At 49.3% G+C, this 23,359-nt stretch overlaps 1 protein-coding gene across 15 annotated transcripts in view; it reads right to left on the bottom strand.

The window, feature by feature from the left end:
* Positions 1–23,359, bottom strand: part of NAV2 (neuron navigator 2) — a 367,465-nt gene that overhangs the window by 36,629 nt on the left and 307,477 nt on the right. For 12 of the 15 annotated variants that reach the window (XM_084772850.1, XM_084772862.1, XM_084772857.1 and 9 more), the window contains 10 exons: positions 22,824–22,889; positions 21,400–21,444; positions 18,383–18,543; positions 16,789–16,977; positions 10,980–11,032; positions 10,003–10,026; positions 9,819–9,893; positions 4,494–4,577; positions 4,020–4,131; positions 2,524–2,669 (listed from right to left, as the gene is read on the bottom strand). In XM_084772850.1, coding sequence (XP_084628976.1) covers positions 2,524–2,669; positions 4,020–4,131; positions 4,494–4,577; positions 9,819–9,893; positions 10,003–10,026; positions 10,980–11,032; positions 16,789–16,977; positions 18,383–18,543; positions 21,400–21,444; positions 22,824–22,889 — 955 coding nt within the window. The remainder of the gene's footprint in view (positions 1–2,523; positions 2,670–4,019; positions 4,132–4,493; positions 4,578–9,818; positions 9,894–10,002; positions 10,027–10,979; positions 11,033–16,788; positions 16,978–18,382; positions 18,544–21,399; positions 21,445–22,823; positions 22,890–23,359) is intronic. The other 3 variants (XM_084772861.1, XM_084772854.1, XM_084772858.1) reach the window with 2 other exon arrangements.

Genomic DNA, 23,359 nt, shown 5'->3' with positions numbered 1-23,359 from the left:
AACTTGGCCATCTCACTTGTTACTCAGGAATCCCACAGCTGTCTATGAAACTCATTAACTACCTCAGGCGTGGGGTTGGGGGGTGGGGGGAGGGACAAAAAACAAAACCAGAAAAGCCATTTTCCAGCACCCCCCCCCACCGCAGGCCCCGCCCCAGGGAGACATGGAAATTCTGATGAGAACATGAGAATTAAATAAAATTCTCCAAGGGCCATGACCAGCATGTATCTCTCTAGACTCCCAACAAAATATCATCTACTTTATCTCCAAAATAGGTATTTTAGGAGTCATTTCATTTTCCTGGGGCCTTTTTCTTTCTGAGAATATATTCTAGAGATGTCCTTGCTTGAGAATCATGAGGTCTCTCCCAATGGATGTGTTTCGTGTCTAACAAGCTACTTGCCCAGCCTGTGGGCAAACCCAGGCCACTGTCCTCTTGCTGCTCCTGTTTGCAGACAGATGCCATAGAACCGGGCTCTGCCACACAAGCCAGAGAGCTAAACCCTTCAGTAAAGTGCCAGGTGAAAGAGGAGGTTATAAAGTTTAGATAGAATTGAGCTTAGGGGTAAGTCGAGATTGCCTATTATCTGTCCTTCCTGGCCTCATGAATAACTGAGAATTGTCTAAAAGCAACATAAATAAGTTTCAATTCTTGGCTAAAAGAAAACAACCAGGAATAATTTGTTGTTGTTGTTGCTGTTATTATTATTGGATTTGAGTGCTGCATTATTATTATTATTATTATTATTATTATTATTATTACTATTATTATTATTATTGTATTTGAGTACACCACTATGCATGTGTAGATGGCAGAGGACAACTTTATGGAGTAGGTTCTTTCTATCTTTATGCGGGTTCTGGAGACCAAACCATCCTCAGAATCAGGCTGTTTGGCTTGCATGGCAAGGCAAGGGTCTTGACCTGCTGAGCCACCTCACTGGCTCCATATTCCTCACAGATAATTCTCTCATCGTCGTTTTAAGAATCTATCTGATCAGATTCCATTTATCAACTGCATCTCAGAGATGGTTAACATGAGCTTTTCCTCTCCAGTTACAACAAACAAATTGCTAAAAAAAACAAAACAAAACAACACGGTTGGTAACCTAAAGAAAAAAACTAACCAGAATAATAAGAGGATCACACAAAGATGGCCCAGTAGCTCACCTCTAAGGTGAGTTCCCAAGGACCAGCATCATGAGACCCTAGCTCCTCTGTCGCTAACTAGACCTCGCCACCCATCCAGGATGACACAAGATGGTACAAGATGAGCAATACACGTATGACATGAAAGACATGACAGCACCACGAAACACGACAGTGTCAGTGCTAACAACGGGGCTCTGTGAGCCTGGCAGCTCCACACATCCACCCGGGGTGTTCTAAGTAACATTGAAGCTGTTGACAGTAGCCAAAAAACGTGCTTAGGACTTTCTTGGAGCAAAGAAAGCAGCTTCGGGCACCAGGGAGGAAAAGTCAAGGAGCAGTTTAGGATTATGGACAGCAATTGTATTAGCCTCAACATTCTCAGACGTAAGACTAAACCCGGTGTCCCCCCAGCCCCTGACACTGACACTGACACTAGGAAACACACTCATAGAACACTGTGCCCAAATTCTCAGTGACAAAGTTGGTCTGATATTATCCAAGGCAATTACATAAATAAACAAATAACAGCCCTGTAGTAGTATACACCTGTAATCCAAGCAACTGGAAGACAGAGAGGCAGGACTGTTGCAAGCTGGAGCTAGCCTGGTCTACATAACGAGTAGGATGCCAGATAGGCCTACATAGTGAGTGAGACCTTACATTTAAAACATATAAATTGGGCTGGAGAGATGGCTCAGCGGTTAAGAGCACTATCTGCTCTTCCAGAGGTCCTGAGTTCAGTTCCCAGCAACTACATGGTGGCTCACAACCATCTATAATGTGATCTGATGCCGTCTTCTGACATGCAGGTGTGCATCCAGATAGAGCACTGGTATACATAAAATAAATAAATCTTTTTTAAAAAAGTATATAAATCAACAAGTAAAGATTAGGGTTAAAGATGAGATAACTGTTGATAGTGCTCAAAAAACTACTTTGGAACTAAGAAGAAACTATGAGTAATCTTTCTAAAGGCTGTGGGAGGGGGTATAGCTCAGCAGTGGAGCACTGGCATAGCAAGCATGAGCTTCACCTCCAGGACCAAGGGCAAAATAGTAAATATGGATAAAGGTCCCACTAAGCTCTAGAGTCTGCGGCCAACTTAAGATGAGAAAGAAATGACATAAACATGAAATGAAAGACGGGCGCATCACAGTCTCGGGAAGAGAAAGACCGTGGGTGGGACCGGATTGTTGCTGAGCACAACATCAGCTTTGGTAAAAGACCTACCCCAAGGCACTTCCTCGGATCTGCTCTCCAAGGTTCGGTGGTTCTGAGGTTAGGAGGCAGCCTGGGCTTTATCTGGGAACACCTACTCTGTCTGGGGGAGACTGCGCTCCAGTCCCTGAGAGAGTAGGGATGTACACTCACCCAGTTTTTCCTCTTCTTTTTCTTTGAGTCGCTCTCTATGTTGCTGCCCACACTCGAGTGGCTGGTGGCACTATTAATGCTGGAGACACTGTCTGAGGAGTGTTGCCTGCGGATGCGTAGGTCTGCAGCCTGGGTGCTGCCATTTCCTGCAGAGCAAGGCAAGGCACGTCACCAGTGAGCCTTAGAATCCAGTCCTGGGTCCCCAAGAATGGCCTCCTCTGACCCAAGGCATATGTACCGAGACATCACCTCTGCGCCCGGCCTTGGTTGGTACTGGCTATGCCCTCCCTCTTTCACATGGGGTCTATTGCCTTGCACGTCACAAAATGGAAGAGAGAAAGCTGAAGGAAAATCGCCCAAGATCAGCTCTCCGAAGTTTTGGCAGAAAGGGAGCTATGCTTCTAAACACAACGGTATTCCACTCTGTGGGATCCTCACTCTCTCCTGTGCACCCAGGCCTCGGGTCTCTCCTGAACCCCACACCTCAGTCCGCTCCTTTGATTGCTAAGCTCCCGCATCCTCCCTGCCTCCTTTTGGCCCTTTGGAGGCACCAAGCCCAGGCCATCTCAGGCCCCCATGCTGTCTTCTCCTCCCCCTGCCTCCAATGCTCTTTTCCCTCCACTCTGCACGGCCAACTCTTTGTAACTCTTCCTACCTCTGCTCCATCACTGATGCTTCGGAGGCCCAATATCTGAAGATAGAGATGCCAGAAATACCAAGGGATGGTCAGGACCATCGTTGCAGCTAGCTTTCCTCCTACAGTCAGAAGTGTCTCTAATCCTGAAGAGCGCTTACTGTGGAGCTAGAAGATCCAAAGGTCCAGGCTCACTTCTGTTCCTAACTTCTCTTTGGCCTCTAAAGCCCTCGGCTATCATGAGCACAGTGAGCCAAAGGGCCAACAGGCCCCTCATAATATAATTGTGGGGAAAAAAAGATGAATACACTTTAAAAGGTGTAGACATGGCATGGTGCTGAAAACACAGGGAAAGCCTTCTCCAAGCGCTAGGTATCCATGCTGCACCAAGCATACATAGGTGCTGTTCAAATGGGTGCTGCCGGAGCAAACTCACCTGCATGTCCACCAACTAAAGACACACAAAGCCCAGCAATTCATTAGGGCAGTTTCCTAGGGCAAAAAGAAGACGAGCCCACTCTACTTTCTCTCCTATATGTATATAAATAATCATGGAGGCATGAGAGAAGCCATAAAACATGGTGCTGTGTCTCCATATGAAAGCTATTCTGTCTTTCAGATTTATAGAGGAGTCACTACACTAGCCATCTCTGCAGCGGTCAGAAGCAAGTGGACAAACGGGGTCTGCCTCCTGGGACCTACCCTTGCACGGGCATCTTGAGTCACAGTGTCCCACAGCCTAGTGGGGGGGTGGCAGGGGGGTGGGGGGGGTGGGGGTAGGGGGTGAATAGGGGGGTTGTGCTGTACTGTGAGAGAGGCTGAAGGGCAGCAGGCGGTCTGTCTAAGCCATGCCTCATGTTACCTTTGCAGTTGAGCTCTGGTGTGTTGATCACTCCATTAATGGCAGCCTGGGCAGCTGCATTCTGTTTCTTTAGCAGCTCAATGGTTTTTCTTAACTCGTTCAGTTCTGAATCCTGAAGGTGAGAAAGACATAACAGATATGCCCCAAACCAGCTCCGGAAAGAACAACCTTGGCCAGGATAGAGGAGGGCAGTGGCAAAGGAGTGCCACAGATCTGTCTCATACACAGAATGGATCTAAACGCAGTGTAAGGACATCAGAGAGGACACCAAAGGAGTGGCCAAGACCACTATGTGACAGGACCAACACTTGCTTGAGTTAGGCTATATTTTACCCAGAAGATCTACTCTTGACATTCCAACCCTAGTTCTGGATGTCCCAAAGCAGCCCAAGACATATGTTAACACCTGCATCTTTATCCAAAATGAAAGAGAGGGCAAATGGTACCCGCAGCCCTGCATCCCCTGGTCCTTACCTTCTGCTCTGCAGTCATAGTTAAACTCTGCAGCCTGATGGTCATGTTTCCCAGACTCTGCTCAAAGGCTGCCACAAGGTGAGCCTGAAGGGAAAGATGAAAGAAGCCTCAGTGATGCCATCGTGTAAGGCCAGAGTAGCTGAGGGGCACTGGGCTCTCAAGATAGAAACTTACTAGAGCCTCTTCATGTGGCCTGTACAAGTTTAGCCTCCTCTTACCTCTCTGAGATCATTTACTCTGGCCTTGCCCTTGCTCAAATACTTCTTCCTCAAGCACTCTCTGGCCCCACTCGGCACCTTTTACCTATCCACTCCTTTCCTGATGAATTTTAATGTGTCTGTGACTAGCGATGCCACTATTCTGGCTCTGTTCTCTCACATTCACTCACACAAGCTCACAACACGCTTTGAGGTTGTCCTTGGAAGCACACGGGGTCTGTGACTGCCAGTTTCTGGCTGATTACACAGCACGCTGCAGGGGATCTGCTGTTTGCCGATCACCAAGGCCATAGCACAGGCTTATGGGAAGCAGGGCTGGAGAACGAACAGGCAAAGTGGCTGGCTTATTTTCCTTGTTATAATCCTCATTAATAAAAAGCCACCTGAAAGGCCCATCTGCTTCCTCGTGAAGAAACCTCTCCCAGATCCCCCAGGGAGACACTTTGTCCCCAGGCTCCTGCACACTTTGATAGACTCTTGTTAAGACAAGATAGCAGATGCCACATCTTACACAAGGCTCAGAAAAAGTTTCAAAAGCAGCCAGTTACAATTAGAATATGCATCCAATCTTCAGATGCCACAACGTAAGGACATTAGACTACGTCTGTTGGGCTGGATAGATAGCCCAGCTGTTAAGGGCTCTCCTTCCACTCCATGGGTTTCTAGATCAAACTCAGGTCATCAGACAAAATACGCCCGCCTGCCCGCCTGCCTGCCTGCCCGCTCGCCTGCCTGTCTGCCTGCCCCCTCTGAGCCACATTTTTGTCCTACATCTGTTTTTTATTCTTGGTTCATGTTTTCTTTTAAAGATTTATTTATTTTTTAATTTTATGTGTATGAGAGTTTTGTCTACACATGTATACTATATGCACGCAGGTGCCTGAGGAAGCCAGAAGGAGATGTCAGATGCCCCTGGAGCTGAAGTTACAGATGTTCATTCATAAGCCACCATGTTGGTTCTGGAAACCTCTACAGGAGCAGAGGGCTACTCACAGCACCTGCTTCAGGCGGCTCACAGCCACCTGTAACTCCAGCTCCAGTATCACTAACGCCCTTGTCTGGCCTCCGTGGGTGCCTGAGTGAACTACAGCCACTACACACATCCATAGAAATAAACCATACAATAAATCTATTTGAAAACAAAACAATGCCCAGGTGTGGTTGGTGGTACTTGCTTTTAATCCTAGCATGTGGAAGGCAGGAGCAGGCAGATGTCCGTGAGTTCAAGGCCAGCCAAGGCTACATAAAGAGACCCTGCCTCAAAAATAAATAAATAAATAAATAAATAAATAAATAAATAAATAAATAATAAAAATAAAAAATTAAAAACCCCAAAACCCTCATAAATGGCTAGATGATCAATCGATCAATTCAATAGATAGAAAGATAGATAAACAACCATTGTTCATCTTAGAATTAAGAAATGTGGTGTTTATTGGGGATTCTAGGGTCAAGGTCAAGAGGTAAGTGTGCCTATTTTACTGGAGAATAACGAACACATGATGTGTCGTTGTTGATACATGCAACTGCTGTTGAATGGGAAATCTGAAGATGCCATTAAAACCAACTCTCAGGGGCAGGAAGGATAGCTATGCAGTCAAGGGCACTTGCTACTCTAGTAGTGACCTGAGCTCATGACTCTTGCTGAGATGGGATGCAGAGGTCCGGGAGAGGGGCTAGAGGTGAGGCTGGAAAGAAGTGAGGTGTGACCACACTGTGGAGAAGGTGATCAGTGTCTCCAGGTCAGGATAGATGTGGGACAGCAGGCAGACAGGGCTATAGAGTGGGCCTGGATTTCAGCCTCAGGAGGGAACGGCAGAGTGACTCAGCCTTGGTTCACTAGATGGGATCAAGATAGGCTGGTTGGGGCTAAGACAGAAGTTGAGGAGGCTAGGACCATCTGCTGTCATGGAACAGAGCCACCATCACAGCAAGATTACACGGATGGTTTCTTTTTGATTACACTCTCTATGTGAAATGGAAAAATACCTCTGTATTTTAGTTTACCGTGAACACAGGGGGGAAAAGTCTTTGTAATATGTATCCATGTATTCATTCATTCATTTTGAGTCAAGGTCTTACATTCTTCCCCAGGCTGGCCTGCCAGTCACGATGTAGCACAGGCTGTCCATGAGCTGGTGGCAATCCTCCTGCCTCAGCTTCCCTAGTATTACGATTATAGACATAGGCCACCATCCCCACTAAAAGCCAATCAACTCAGTGACACAGTGGGTGGAGGAAACGGATCAGGACACAACGTTCTGTCCTCACCCAGCAGAGGAAAGAAGGAAGCAGGACGGCTCGCAATCATTTTCCTTCTGCATCCAGCCATCACCCATGATCCCCGTGTGATTGTTCCTCAGTTCCGTGACCCCTCAAACACGGCTACTTACTCCAACTGTGAAAGTGTGTTTACAAGCTCAGAAAGCAACCGCTTAGCTCTGAAAGGTCAGAGATCTAGCTCTGCTGGCAAGTGAAAGGGCAGCTTTTGTGTCCTGAGCACAGCTATGAAAACACAGGGGAGGCCGGGCCTAGCAGGGCTGCACAGCACACACAACAGCCTTCCTGCCAAGTGCCATTCTCACATTCCCAGGGAAAACAAATGAAGAGCTATGAAAACAACGGCCAGGGCAGCTCAGAGTGGCTGGTCCCAGGAAAACAAACTCAGCTTGGTCTCCGAGAAAGACGGCAGATAAGCAAACACTAGCGGCCGAGGTGGACTTGTGGAAGGTGGTAAGACTAAATATTTACTTTAAAACAGTGCTGGACTCAGCGGCTTTTTGCGAGGTGCGACACGCTTATGGAATAATATAAGGGGACGTATTCCAATCCTTTTACACACAAGGGTAAAACACCACAGACCAACACAGGGCTCCCAGTGGCAGGTCAGGCTGATGGAGAGACCAACCCAAGGTCACTGATGAGCAAATGGACTTGTGCTTGCTGTTGAGTTGAGGGCAGTTGCTGATGACTGTCGTGAATCATGAAGCATTTCCTGGGGTCAGGGGATTTACTGTCCACCTCCCTGGGGCTGTGCTCAGTTTTGGACTCAGGTGCAAATATCCGGTTTTCTAATTAGAGGACCTATTCAGGATACCACTGTGATTTTTTTTTTCAATAGGAAGAATCTAAACCTGAGAATTCAGATCTGAAATTATTCCTAATGATTTCCTAAATTTATTGTTTTAAGTGTGTGTGTGTGTGTGTGTGTGTGTGTGTGTGTGTGTGTATACCACATTTAGGTGCGAGTGCCTAAAGAGGCCAGAAGAGGGCACCAGATCTCCCAGAGCTGGAGTTACAGGTGGTTGCGAGCCAGTTGACAGCGATGACGCAGGAAACCTAACTTAGGTCCTCTGGAAGAACAGCACACGCAGTTTACTGCTGAGGCATCTCACCCATCCTCTAATGAACTTTAGGCATCAATACTGATAATGGGGAGGGGGAAGGAAAAAAGGAAACCACAGAGCACACAGTGGCCCGGTGTGTCGAGGTTTCGGGAAAACAGAGGTCTCCAGCCATGGACAAGAGCTTGGGAGACGGAGTAATGACGAAGACGGCCACACTTTCTGGGCTTTTAATTAAGGGCGCTTCATGCTTCGCGTGCAGGTTTAAAAGAACCAAGCTTCCTGGAGTCAGTCAGGCTCAAGCAGGAATTAGCGGGGCAAAAACTCCAGGTAAATGACTACTTTGGAGCTCTGACTCACTCTCCTGGTCAAAGGAGAACAGCCTTTGAAGTGGCTTCCGCTGTTAGAAGGTAGTGGGCTCACGCAGCGTGTTCCCCGTGACAGGCTCTAGTACCCTGCCTGATCTGTGCTGTTGTGAGGCTGGGCTTGTGAGCTCCTAGACAGGAGGTCTGGCCTTGGGGCCACTCAGCACCTCCCTAAGCCTCAGGCTTTGCCTTCTGAACCTCAGTCTCTCTGGGCCGCATCCCTGCACTGGGGTTCCTCTGTGGGTCTCCCAGATAGGGTAGGAGATCCCTGCCTCTCTCGCTACTCCATTTGGTCCAGATAGCAAGTTCAGCCTCCATATTGACAGGGTTCTCCTAAAGGCCCCAATGTCCCATTTAACAGCTCAGACACTCACCTGTCCCTCGCCTTGACTCTACACTGACTCCTTCCACGCCTCGCTACCCACTCCTAACTGGCCACATCACTCACAGTCCCCCTTAGAGCCTGCACTGACTGTTCACTGTGGTGAGCATGGGGTACCCTTTTCCTACAGGACATCCATTTGGTGTTCCTTCCTCCAGGAAATCCTTCCTGACGCCCTCCCACTAAGATGTAGCCCGGCACGCCCGTGCTTTCCCCCTCATTACGGCGAGAGTGAGCATGCCCCAGGGGAATTGTTCATTTTTGCCTCTCTTGTGGTCCAGAGGCGGCAGCGATTCTGCCTGCCTTCATGTTGGACTCACGGCCCGGTGTTGCTGGCACTACAAAGAGTGGTCCAAAGGAAAGAAGACCAGCAGTGCTAAGCACCGGGCATGACTTGTTTATAGAGCACTAGCTGTTTATCACGAAGCCGTAGATGTCTTTCTTCCCTAAGCTCCCTTGTGTTCTCACGTCTCTTGAGGCCACAGTCTTCAGAAAGAGGAAGGGAAACAAATGAAGGCTTAAAGGGTTGCAAGCCTTGGTCACCTCCCCCACAACTCGGGGAAGACAGTGACCACCCCACCACACAGATGAGCAAAGCCAGACTCTAAAAAGTTATCGAGCTTGCCCCAAGCCCTCCTGCTTAGCACCTGACCTAGCATCAAAGTCCACCGGACTAAAGCCAGTGTCCTTTTGAGGCCACAGACTTACTTCTTGAGTGTCCAGGGACGGGAGGCAAAGCACAGAAGACAGATGGCTATCTCCTGTCCTGTCCTTGGTTCCCACTTTATTTTAGCCTGTCTCTAGCATCTACCCTGTCATATCCTTGCCCCGTCCCCCTTCCCCCAGTCCAGTACTGTCATTGGCATCTACTTAGTGCTGTCCTCAGCTCCCACCCCATCCCTGGCTCCCACTCAGTCCTGTCTTCTGCCCCCACCCTGTTCTGACCCTGACTCCTGCTGTGGGTGCACAAGTGTGTGTGTGTGTGTATGAGTGTGTGCTGTCAGACACGGACTCACATTTGCAGTCAGCTGGGTGGTCAGTGCAGACACCTTTTCCTGGGAGGCGTCCAGCTCCCGTCGCAGCTTTCGGATCTACAGAAACAGGCACAGGGTTACCTGCTTGGGGAGTCCATTTCCAGCTTGAACAGCATGGAAAGGACACTGATGGTGACAGAGAGTCCAGCCACGAACTGTTTCTTACCTCTGACTGGCATTTTTCTTCTGGCTGTAAGTAAATCATAAAGGAAATTAGAACAATGCAGTTCAGCTGATAGGGACTGCTAAAGTTTTCAAAGTATAGAATATTTTTTAAATATTTATTTTTTTTATAGGTTTGGACATCTGCCTACATGTATATATGTGTGACTAGTGCCCATGGAGACCGGAAGAGGAGACTGGATTTCCTGGAACTAGTTAGTGGTTGTGACTCACCATGTGGGATTGAACCCAGGTCCTGGGAGAGCAGCCCGTGTTCTTAGCTGCTGAACCATCTCTCCAGCTCCCTAGATTTATTTTTATCATTTTAAGTTATGTGCAGGTGTGTGCTGTCTGTCTGTTTGTATGTACATATGTGCAGGTGCCCTTGGAGGCCAGCAGCATGGGATCCTCTGGAGCTGGAGTCACCTGACATGGGTGCTGGGAAATGGGTCCTTTGGGAGAAGAGCAGCAAATGCTCTTAAGTGCCCAGCCATCTCTCTAGCCCCTGAAATCTAGAAGTTTGATTGACTTCTTTTCCAGTATACTTCTATAAAATGGGACAAATAAATCCATCGGATTATAAATATAGGAGCACAGTACTCTAACGAATTAGGAAGAATGATGTATGTTCTGACTGTTTGGTGATGAGGAGCCACTGGCTTTCATGTGAACATGTGGATGTAAGGTGGGGGTTACACATGTGTGTGCTCAGCTCTTACATGGGGGCTAAGGATCAGAACTCGGGGAGGTGGGGGGTTCATGCCTGTGCAGCAAGCCCTTCACCCACTGAGCCCTCTCCCAGCCCCAAGGGGGAAAGTGATAACAGCTGTTTGTGAATCTCAAATCCTGTTCTCCCAGGAGGCGACCCTTTCATAAAGGGAGCACTCTCTGCAGGCGGGATGCTTGTAATTACTCGTGACACACTTAATAACGGAGCGTGAGTGCACGAGCACAGCCACACAGCCTGGATTTTAGACTCACCGTGGAGTAGATGGAAGAGGTGCTAGAGACCAAGGACAGGGAGGATCCGTGAACTGTTGGAAAGAAATAAACAGGGGTCAAAGGTGCCGCTGGCTGCCATGGTGGAGAAGAGGGGGAGGGGGAGACGGCCACATTTCAGGATACCGCTGGCTCAGCCTGGCTGTGACTGTCATTTTGGCTCAACACTTCCTGGGTTGGACACAGGTCAGAGGCAAAATATGAAATAATCCATTAAGGAAGTCACATTTTTTTTTTTGGTAATACCACATTTTTCTTAACTAGCAAAATAACATATGATTCCAGGATCATATATTTGTGTAACCAAATGCTCATACCACCAAAGGTTCAAGCGCAGGGCAATGTGGCTATGGAGATGCTAACCGCACTCTTCAGAGGCAGCCTGTGCCTGCGTCGGACTGCACCCGCTCTTGTGCAGTGCACTCTTCAGTGTTGTGACTGTGACAAAGCTGTCATGTTTCATACCCCCGCCAGATGAGTATTTTGAATCTGAGAGAGTCTTTGGTCACAATAAACTCAGACAGCCTTGTAGCAGAGTATGAATTAAAACAACATTTCCGCTGAAGTGGGGAGTCTCACATTTGTGCAGTGTCTGCAAGTGATGAGCAAGGGTGTTCCCTTTCTTTGTAACCATAGGTTCTGACTCGACCACACTCATGCACTCTTGGCATTCGCTCCCACCTCCATCTGGAGCAGCCTTTTCACTCTCTGCTCTCCCTCCGAAGCATGCTCTTTCCTAGGACTGGGCAGTCAAGCTGCTTCTCTTTTAGAAAACCTGGTTCTTGCTTTCTCAACGACCTCCCGGCAACTTGTCTGGAAGACGGAACTAGCCCTGTGTCAAAATACAGCAGGTGTCCCCGACCCAGGACATTCTGCACAATTGAGTGGAGAGTGGAGACTCACTTTCACATGAACTCTGGTGCCCCATATTTAACCACATCCCCTTGGGGGGAGGGGCCTGGTGGCATGCAGAGGAAGGATAGTAGGCTACCAAGAAGAGACTTGATACCCTATGAGCATATACAGGGGAGGAGGTCTCCCTCAGTCACAGTCATAGGGGAGGGGAGTAGGGGTAAAGCAGGAGGGAGGAAGAATGGGAGGATACAAGGGATGGGATAACTACTGAAATATAATATGAGTGAATTAATAAAAAAAAAAAGATACGGCAAGTATTTTAAGTGGGCACAGCTTCTCTGACCACAGGTGGAAAGCCTTATGTCCCTACATCCCACCAGGGTAGGCTGGGAACATCTCTTCACAAACACACACACACACACACACACACACACACACACACACACACACACACACACACACACCCCACTGCAGAGTTTACCTGCCACCCCAGCAGTGCATTCAGCCCCATTAGCAGTGGGTAGAAGCCGCCTGCCAGCAAGATACCAAGCACACAGTTCTGCCTGGCCCTAGAGAACCTGCCCATGGCATTTCTAATAAACGTTCCCTGACCTCCCACACTTCCTTTGTGTGCCCCCCTCACACACGTCTATCCTGGACTTCTTTCTCCGGCAAACTCTGGACGGTGCCTGCCTGCTTTTCAGGCCCTGCCAGTGCGGCTCCTTGTCCTTGTGCTTCTAGATCGATCCTACCCTCCTGAACGCAGCGCGGCCACAGGGCTCCTCCTCTCACTAGCAGGTACCTACCTAGGCCTCTGAGGCTAAGGCTCCACCAGAACTGACACCCACCTTCCCGGGTAATGCCAGCCTCTGAAGCTGCTCCCTGTTTTTCTACGAAGCATGACTAACCTGACTCACACCCCATAAAAAAAGCAGTTTGAGGTGTTAATGGCTTTCTGTGCTAACATGTCTGAAGGTTCAGAAGTCCCAAGGCATTTCTGCACAGCACAGACTGCAGTGGACAGAGTACCTGGAGGCCTGCTGGTGAAAGGGGACATGGGTGTCATGTCTCTGCCCCCAGACACACTTGCAGGGCCGGCTCTGAGGCCTGAGCGGGGCAGCACACAGACCCTGGTTGCTGTTTTGTCTCCAATTTTTTTCCATCTCAAATGTATCAGATTCCTAGCAGACAAGAGCAGCGTAGGGACTCTGGCAGAGGAGGCACATCTGGCGAGCTTCAGGAGGAGGTCATTATGTTTCTTGGTAATGAATGCCTCTCACTTGGAAATCAGCAGTGGCAAGGCTGTGATGCACGAGACCAGCCTCCTTGGTTATCCAAGCCCTCACAAATCTGAATCTGGCTCGCCTGAACTGCTGGCCAACTTTTAAGATGAGACTCAAGCCTGGGGAGATGGGCATGGAGGTGCTTCTCACTATTTATACTTCGGGGGACAGAGAGAATGTCTAAGTCTAAAACTCAAATAACACGACTTGCTTAAGGATACACAGTAATGGAAGTGCTGCTGACCAGAAGTTTGCACTCAACTCTGCTCTCCAGTGACCTGCTTTGCTAGGCGCTCTCTCTCTCTCTCTCTTTCTCTCTCTCTCTTTCTCTCTCTCTCTCTCTCTCTCAAAAATATATTTTATTAATTTATTCATATTACATCTCAATTGTTATCCCATCCCTTATATCCTCCCATTCCTCCCTCCCTCCCGCTTTCCCCTTACTCCCTTCCCCTATGACTGTGACTGAGGGGGACCTCTTCCCCCTGTATATACTCATAGGGTATCAAGTCTCTGCTTGGTAGCCTGCTATCCTTCCTCTGAGTGCCACCAGGCCTCCCCATCCAAGGGGACATGGTCAAATATGGTGCACCAGAGTTCGTGTGAAAGTCAGTCCCTACTCTCCACTCAACTGTGGAGAATGTCCTGTCCATTGGCTAGATCTGGGTAGGGGTTCGAAGTTTACTGCACTTATTGTCCTGGGCTAGTTAGGCTCTCTTCTTTACTTTTAAAAATCCTCTTGGTGGGCTGGTAAGATGGCTTAGTGAGTAAGGATGACTAACTTTGACAAACTGAATTATCTCCCCAGGACCCACAAGGTAGAAGGGGAGAACCAACTCCTAAAAGTTGACCTCTGACCTCCACATGTATTGCATGGCCTGTGCGTGCGCGCGCGCACACACACACACACACACACCATTGAAATGTAATTTTAAAGGTAAAAATATAAAAAGAACTTTTGGTGTGTTCTGTGATGCTTTTCTAATCTTTTACATGATGTTCCCACAGGCACAAAAGTCAGGCCGGTGGGCCACTAGAAGAAGATGCTAAGGAGCTGGAGAGATGGCTCAGGGGTTAAGAACACTGACTGCTGTTCCAGAGGTTCTGAGTTCAATTCTCAGCAACCACATGGTGGCTCACAACCATCTATAATGAGATCTGGTGCCCTCTTCTGGCCTTCAGGGGTACAAGCAGGTATTGTATACGTAATAAATAAATAAATCTTTAAAAAAAGAAGATGAAGCAGAAGAAGAAGAAGAAGAAGAAGAAGAAGGAGGAGGAGGAGGAGGAGGAGGAGGAGGAGGAGGAGAAAGAAGAAGCAACAGCTAAGAATTGGGCTCCAATCCCTCTGCCACAGCAGTGCATGCTTTTAACCCCTTTTAACCTCTGGCCCGTCTCTCCAGACCTAAGACCCATTTTAAAGACACCTCCAACATCTCTGAAATGTACCTGTACCACAGCTTACTTTGAGAGTACATCGCGTCTGTGGTAATGATCTTACCTGAAATGCTTCAAAAGGCTGCACCTGGACCATGCTGTGTCTGATCTACGTGGCTACATCTCCCACCGCCTTAAAGGTGAAAGTGCTCATTCAACAGCATCATCTCACAAACACCTGTGCTATTTTCCCCTACGCCTCAGTCCTGCTTCATAGCATACAGTAAACATTTCTGGAAGGTTCTACCTGGCCAGGCATGAGGTATACCTTCCCCTAGTTTCTCCCACAACACTGATAACTTATCAGTTCCTAATGGGAAAAACAAAACAAAACAACAAAACTACACTCAAAGGAGTTAAAAACCCCTAATTATACAAGCCTGATTCTGGTTTTAACATAGAACAGCCTTGCAAGGAATAAACTCAATCTGGTGGCAAAGTTCCCAAAGATGAGGACACCACAACTGCATGGTGCCGTAACGCCCTCCTCTCCCAAAGTTCTAGCTCTGCCTTTGCAGTTTGATTCCCTGTTATCATGAATCAACAACAGGTGCGGTGACCCTTGTCAGTATGCCACTTAATATGCTAGAGGACCGCCTAAGAGCAGGCCGGGGATGACGCTACCATGGTCCTTGACCTTTGTGGGGCCATGTATACTTGTCAGGACAAGTTTTGGGCACTGTTTTATGATTCCCTCAGGCATACACAGATGATGGGGACAGCACAGGATGCACTCCATGTGGGAGCTGTCCTCAGGGACAGAGGGGGACACACTATGGCTATTCTTGACCAGTCCTGTACTAGGAAGATAGCTTGAAGACAGAGCTTCTTCCTCCATTGCCTTAGTGCTGGTATGTGCCCCACTGTGCTGCTCAAAGCCAGTACAGCATCAATTTCCAGCCCTTAAATCTAACAAAGTGCCCCTACTAACCCAGGCTCCTCTCCGTAACCCTCCAGCCCAGTGGTTTCCATATAAGGGAATACAAGCTTGCTGTGCTCAGGGTTGCTGGGCACGTAAACCTAGGAAAGAGCCCCAGGTCACCAAGACTAGGCAAGAAGCAACTGCTCGGTCCCTAAAGTCCTTTAAGCTTTTCTTAGAAAGAAAACCGAGAAGCAGAAGTATGTTGTCCTGTATTTCCTTCCTTAGGATTTGAGATGTCCTACTGGGAGTACACTGAGCCTATCACCCCACCTTTTACAGGGACCAGGAACTGAGGGGATCATCTATGACTCATGCCTACACTCCGCCGCCGTGCTATTAGCAAAATGGTTGTGACAGAAACAGAGTCCTACTGGGCTCCACTTCTCCAGGAATCCTCATCCTCAGCTTGGAGCTGTCAGGGAAACCAGTGTGGATGCCCTGCCCACCCACAGGCTACAGCACACAATAAAGTAAGTGAGCTAACATGTACCCGTATTACCTCTGAATCCTTACGGCCCCACAAGCCGAATGCTACCATTGCTTTCGTGTTTATAGTGAAAAAGCAGGCACAGAGGCGAAGCATCGTAACTAAGCACTCGCAGAGGAGGAGGAGAGCTGGGGTTCCATCCTTGGCCAGCCCACCTCCCCTCTCTCCACCACTGCTTGCTGAGCCTTCCTCCAGCCTCCCACAAGCCTAGCGTTTGGAGAATGGGGCTCCTCCGAGGCTATGGCTCGGGTGAAGGGGCAGAGGGTGAGAGAAATGAAGTGAGTTATGAAGGTAGCTGACAAAGCGACCTGCAGAATGTTCCTCCCATAACTCTGATGAAAACGAATGAAGCTATAAATGTCCACAGTTGGCAGCCCAACAAGGAACAGGGTTAAAAAACGGAGACTCTGGATCTCGAGACAAGCTAGGAAGGTACTGGATGGGAACAGGGCTGCCTGGCCCCGAAGCTGCAGGGCACCGGCAGATGAACTCAGTGCGGTCCTCTGCCAAAAGAGTGAGCCAGCAGCTGGGCTTCAAGATGGAGCTGCGTGCCAAGAAGTCATGGCCCAAGGCCAGGAGAGAGAGGAGCCGCAGGCAAAACTCAGACAATGCTGAGGGTCGGCAATAGCTGCAGAGGCCTCCTCCCTAAGGATCCTGAAAGGTTACCGGAGGGTCAGATCTTCCTCATGAGAGCCCCTCATGCCCACCCCAGAGGCGAGGGAAGAGTGGTAGGGACCAGGGGAGGGAGCGCCATCAAGCGTGCCGTGCCAGGTGACCTCGCTGAGGGCGAGATCCTTCATCCCTTACCTTCCTCAAACCCATCCCGGAAGGAGCCCGACCGACTCATTGTTCGGCTCTTCTCATCCAGAGACATGGAACTGTTCCGGAAGCGGCTGTCGGTGTAGGGGTCATACTGGCCATCCGCGTTGGACAGGCTGTGGGTCCTCAGCATTGTTGGGTTGGACAAGCTCATCTGGGTGACAGTGGTGGGACTTGCTGGAACCAGAGGAGCACAGTGAGATGCCGGACACCCATACCCCTGTGTGAATCCCAGACGAGTGCCAGGGAGAGGCCGCTTATCACCAGCAAGCAGTGCGTGTGCCTGCCAACTTCACTCCCTTGTCTACTTCTAAAAGGTAGTCGCATCAGCACTTGAGCTACAGGGTTAGAGCTAAAAATATGGGAGGGGAGGCGGGTCAGTTCCAAAGCAAGGCTCAGGGCCTCACGTTCCAACTTGGCACGTTCAGGCAGGCCAGTGTCACCTTCCAGGCATGAGCTAATTACTCCCCCAAGTTCATCTGAAACAATCCTCTGTAAAGCCAAAAGCCCAAAATAGTCCAAATAGGCTTTTGATCAGATAGGAAGCCTTTGCGCATGACAAAAGCCTCTCGCTGCTAAGAGTTATGGCTGGAAAAGAACACTACAAACACAGATTTCGCAGCCTCAGATGGGACTCATCTCGCGACAGCGTGCAAAGAGCGTCAACACCAAGGGGCACACTTCCCTGAGCCGCGCTGAACTTTCTCAGCAAAAGTCCTGCCCATGTCAGGTATGCACACCACTACTGTATTCAGAGGTATATATTTAATAGAGTGGAATTTCATGTCCGCGATGACAAGACACGCGCATCGTTAGACTGAATGGCAAGTCTGAAATGGTCAGAAAAGCCCGCTGTTCTAAAAGTCAAGACGGAAAAAGGTTTTTCCCTTCACTGTCCAGTCCTCAAATACAAGCTCTGCTTCCTGTAACTAGAGAGCAAATGTCTTCCATTGTATGCTGGTTTCCGACAATGCTGCTCTCTCTTACCCTGTCTGTCAGGTCTGTCAGGTGGCTGTCTCTAATAATAGAGAGTCCCTCAGCATTCCAGCAGGGACTATGACAAACCCTTCCTCCCTGGTCTTTCCCAGTGTGTCAGTCAACGCATTATGGCCGAAGCAGAATACAATAAAGCGATAAAGCAATGGGGAATAGGCTGGAAAAGTGACTCCTTCAGGGGTCTGAGAAGCAAACTGTATCCTGAGTAGTGGGATAGTGTGGCCCCTGCCCTGCTACAGTCTTAGGAAAACAGACTACATGGGTGTGCCTAACATTCAGATTTTATGACACAGAGTCCCTGCTCCATACAGTACAATGGAGTTAGAAAGACCTCTCACGTACACAAATCTCATGATGTTTTTAGTAAGTGTTGGGCCTCTTTTGTGGCCCAAGGGCCGGATGTGACTGGAAGTATCTAGAACTTTGTGGATTTTCTCCTACTACTTTCGAGTTTCCTTGACTGCACTGCCCCTGGGGGATGATCCGATATTGAGAGGGATGTGGCCGCACGCCTGTTTCAAAGCACAAGATAACCTCGGCCAACCGCAGAGTGGATCAACACTGTTCAAGGCAAGTGGCTACTTACCAAGCTGAGAGAAGTTGAATCTTGTTCCAGAGGGAGAAGTGACACTAGAGCCAGAGGAAAAGGGGGAGTTGGCAGCGGTGTCCTGCAGGCCCCCAGCAGAGTGAGACCGTAACCATTCTTTGGCGTCTTCCTGCGTGCGGAGCTGGGAGGTGGGTGTATACCTGGAGACAGAAACCAGGCTGGAGTGAACAGCACTTATGAAAATGCATTCCCCACAGCTGATGAGGACTATGTCAAAAAGAAAGAGCTATATTTAAGATGAGAGGAAAAAAAAAAAGAACTAGATCACTACACACCCTGAAACTTACAAAGTTTCTCAAAACTTTTTTTTTTTTTTTTTTTTTTTTGGCTACTTGGCTGCATCTGGAGAAAATTATAATTCCTTTCAGCTCGCTGGGAACACCTAAAGGGAGAAAAAACTGGGAACGCTCAAAAGAGCCATCCTTGGGTGTGACTGGAACATGCTGGTTCATGACAGGGTCGTCTCAAAGCCCCCTCCTTGACAGGAAGCAGCAGCAAACGGGGTTGTTGTTAGAGCTCTGAGGAAGTTTTAATGAGCTAACTGCTGGCATCGGCAGGCTGCAGAACCGGTGAATGGTCATGAATCACTGCCTGTTAGTGGGTGGCATTTGGAGAGGCCTGGAGTGTGCTGGTGCTCACAGTAGCTGCTGCAGTTTTTGTGAGGTAGGGGTCTGGAGCAGCCCAGGCTGTTCTTGAACTTGCCATGTAGCTAAAGATGCTCTTCAGTTTCTGTTCCTTCTGTCTCTGTCTCCCAAGTGCATGTCAATCATGCACACTTTATAAATTACCCAGGGGGTGGGGGTGGGGGGGGGTGGACTCAGGGTTTTCTGCATGTTACACAAGCACCCTAGCCACTGAACCGCATCCACAGCTACAACGTGGCACTAATAGGTTTCATGAAAAGAACCCCACACTGGTGTGTTAAGTGTGGGGACATCTTTAGAAGTCATGTGGTCCACCCCCTTGGGTATTCCGAAACAGGACTGGGAGATTTATGGAGCATCTCTGGTGTGTGAGGCACCTTTTCGGGCACCATCTCATTGAGGCTTCAACTTAAACAATAAGGTAATACAGTGGGGTCCTGCCTGCTATGTGCTCTGGGAAGCTGGGGACCACAGAGCTCAGATTCTCTCACGCCTGCTTGTCTGATTCCAGCTCGATGCCCTGGAACTTCTGCAGGGCACGCTCAGGACTAACATGCTGCAGAGTGGCTGCTCATCAGGAATTTTGCTATCGGGTATGCGTGTGTCGAGGAGCAAACCATGACAGAAAACCAGTGTGGATGGGAACATGGTTCTCACTCTTGTTGGTGGATCAAGTGCTCGGTGAATGGGGTTATGTGACAACAACTTGTAAAAAATCCAGGGCTACGTAATTTTAATAGAGCTACAGACACGTGTACAGCGTTTCAAAACATAACTACTTAAGTTAGCTTCCTCTTTGGGTAACAGCGGGCTATGAGCATATCTCAGCTGGTGGAGTGCTTGCTGAGGGCGTAGGAAGCCCTGGGTTCAACATGCGACACAGGGGGGAAAAAAAAGACATGTTGACGCATGCCCGCAATTCCAGCACTTGGGAAATAGAAGCAGAAGGATCAAAAGTTCAAAGGTCATTCTCAGCTACATAGCAAGTTCAAGGCTAGTCTAGGCTACTCAAAGCCCGGTCTCAAACCAAGGGGAGATGGGGGCATCAGTCATTCACATGTCCAGCTGGCACACATGACGCAAGGCCACGGTGCAGAAGCCTGCTGGGAGGCATCGCACGTGCCTTCTTGCATTGATACCCACCTCAGGTTAATAACATTTGAAAAGCTTTGGGTCTTAAGAGCTGTGGCTTATTAACTAGAGACACACAAGACAGCAACAAGACATTTCATTCCGAGTTCCCTTCATGTAAAAGAACTTTAACGCGTAGTGCAGGGTGAAGCCAGCGCTACAAACAAGGAGGCTTTTGGAAAGCAGAGCTGACACAAGTCCACATGGAGCATGAGCAAACTGAAGCACCTCGTCAGGCTGGTGATGTGATAACATGATTGGAGCCATGGTGACTTACAGCATCCTGTTTCATCAAGATAAGCAGCAACAAGCAGCCTTGGCCTAGGCCCAACTTATTATGGAAACAAAGACATTCTTTTTTTTTTTTTCTTTTTGGTTTTTTGAGACAGGGTCTCTCTGTGTAGCCTTGGCTGTCCTGGACTTGCTTTGTAGACCAGGCTGGCCTCGAACTCACAGCAATCCGCCTGCCTCTGCCTCCCAAGTGCTAGGATTAAAGGCGTGCGTCACCACGCCCGGCTCGCAAAGACATTCTTTTCTGGTGGTCTTTTTTTTTTCTTTTTCTTTTTTTTTTTAGCTTTCCACCAAAAAACCAATCATATACATTTCTTTCTGGGTATTGATAGCTGACCCAATCATTGATTAGGACATTAAAATAATGTCCTTTGGTGATGTTTTATAGCCACAAGGGTATTTTTAAAAGTAGATTATTATTGTTGTTGTTGTTAATATTTTATTATCATTATCTGGTGGTGCTTGGGATTGAACTCATAACCTTATGCACGGCAGGCAAATGCTCTACTATGGAGCTGTATCTCCAGTCCCGAAAAAGCTATAAAGTTTTTAAATGGAGGCAGCTAAGAAAGCAGCATGCTGTAAGTCATGTCCTCCTTTGGAAGTGGCTATGTGCACAGACAGTCATGAAGTGCTCGGCGCTCCTCCTGCCAGCCCCCCCAGGAGCAGTTGCCGCTCCTAGCTCAGGGTTGTGAGATGGCTCTGTCACAGGACGCTTCACAAAGCACAGACCCTGCTCAAGCAAGTAAGCCACAAATGGAGAGATGAGAATGAGATGGGTCTGTCATCCAAAATCCAGCTGCGGTGGCCAAAGCAGGGACCCCAGCCGAGCCCCAGCCCAGCCCAGCCCACCAGCTATGAGAGAATGACACAGCCAAGCTCCAAGGCCACAACAGAGGCAATGGGTACAAGGAGGGGGGGACAAGGTACCTGAGTCCTTTCTTAGGCAAAGTGTTTCTATCAAGGTGCGGGTCACTGTAGGAGAGTTAAAACAAAACCAAGAACTTCAGAGGAGCACAGAGGAGGTAGGAGAAGGGAGGCAAGGAGGCTGGGGGAGGGGCAGGAAGAGCCCCAAGGGACAGACTCCCACCACCAGCCGTGCATGCAGGACACTGCCTACACAGTATACAAAAGAGACCTGCTCCTGTCTGCACCCATACCAGTCCGTACTTTTACCCCACATCACAAGGTGGCCTGAGTCATGAACCCCAATTCTTCCTCCTTTTCCACAGCTTCAAAGCCAAAGTCGGGGCTGTGGTACCTAGAAGGACGGCTTGTGCTGCCTGCCCTGTGCCCCCCACCCCCAGCCCCCAACCCCCGCCCGGTGTACTGCCTCAGCTGCTCTCCTGCAACCCTGCTGCCTCTGGCAAAGGCTTCAAGAAGGGACAGAGACGCATTGGAGGGGTTCAAGAGGCAGCAGTCTGCGTGTTTGGAATTCATGTGTGATGAAGTAAATTCCAGGTCCCTCTCAATGTCTCCTTGTTCCTGCCCAGCAAGGGCGTAGCCAGGAGCTGAGCCCTAGGGCAGGAGCCTGGGCATGCTGGGACTTGCTGGCTGATAGAGTCAAGGCATTTGAACGTCTAAAGTGCAGGGGTTTAAAGGCTTGGCTTGTAAGCCTGACAGAAACAAAGTTTGTTTCTGTGGATGGGGTGAAGGGGGTTTCCATTAATTTTTTCCCCCTAAGCATGAAACAACATCTGCTTGTTATGTTTGGCTAAAGCCACCACTCCTCCAGAAACTCAGGGTCAGCATCCATCTCCGAGGCCCACCCACAGCTGGGGGCAGACCCAGGCTTCTCTCGTGGTAAAGCCCCGGCCCTCCAGGCACCTCTGTACCATTATCACTGCAGAACACAGACACACACACAACACGACACTCCGAACAACACGATGAGCCAGAGTGGAGCAAAAGCCGTCAAGGGAGAAGAGCCAGATGGGCTGGGAGGGGTGAGGTGCAGGGGAGAGACAGAGGGCACCCCCCACCCTCCACCCCCGGGCTATGCAGTGGGTGGCAGACAGTATCCGGAGGGGTCAGGAGGACAAAGCAAGAAGCGAGGCAGGAACATGCCACGGACACCATGGGGTGGGGGGAAGGGGTGAGGAGGATTGCCAGTGAGAGCTCCTGCAGCCCTGGATGAGCAGTGGGGTTTGAGGTGGACACCCACTCGCCACCTTTCCCTGGGCTTTAGCAGACAGTGGGGTAGACCCTCACTGGCATGCCTGGAGATCACAGGGTACACCAGAGCCACAGACACAAGCAGGAGCCTCAGGCCAACAGCCTTGCACAGAACTGGCGTGACAACAAACAGACAGGCAGAAGAGCCTAGAGGCTCAGCAGGCCTACAGTGTCATTACCTGTCCTGTTTCCTGGGCAGAGTACTTCTGCAGAACTTAGGGCTAGCAGCAGGGGAAGAGAGGGGGCTAGAAGTCCAGGTAGGTAGAAAACAAGAGAAGGAACATTAGAGGGCGCGGGAGAGGAACTGTTGCACACAATGACCAGAACAGTTTTCTCACTCCCAGCGCTGACCCCAGCTTTGTTTCCCATGTCCGGTCCAGAAACCAGACACACCCCAAGAACGTAGCAGCATCGAAGATCTGAGGACTCTTACAGGTTCTCTATCTCTTATCACTGTGGCCAGCAGGGTCCTGACATGACACCAAACCTCCCCAGCTGCTCCCAGGTCACCTGCCCTGCTCCCTCAGTTACATGGGAAGAAGAAAGAAGCAGCTGAAGTTGCCGATCCCTCAGCAATGGGAGGGCTGCTCCCAGTGCTGGTTGCCATTTCAGACGGCAGCATAGATCTGTCCCGTCTAGTAGCTCCAAGCACCAAGAACAGCCACAGGGGAAAAAAAAAAAAAAGAGAGAGAGACAGCAGGAAGCAGTCAAGATG

The sequence above is a fragment of the Acomys minous genome, assembly GCF_964271855.1.
Source record: "Acomys minous genome assembly, chromosome: 2".
In the NCBI taxonomy this organism is placed as follows: Eukaryota; Metazoa; Chordata; class Mammalia; order Rodentia; family Muridae; genus Acomys; species Acomys minous.
Note: the sequence above shows the minus strand (reverse complement) of the source record. Positions and strands in the feature narration are given on the sequence as shown.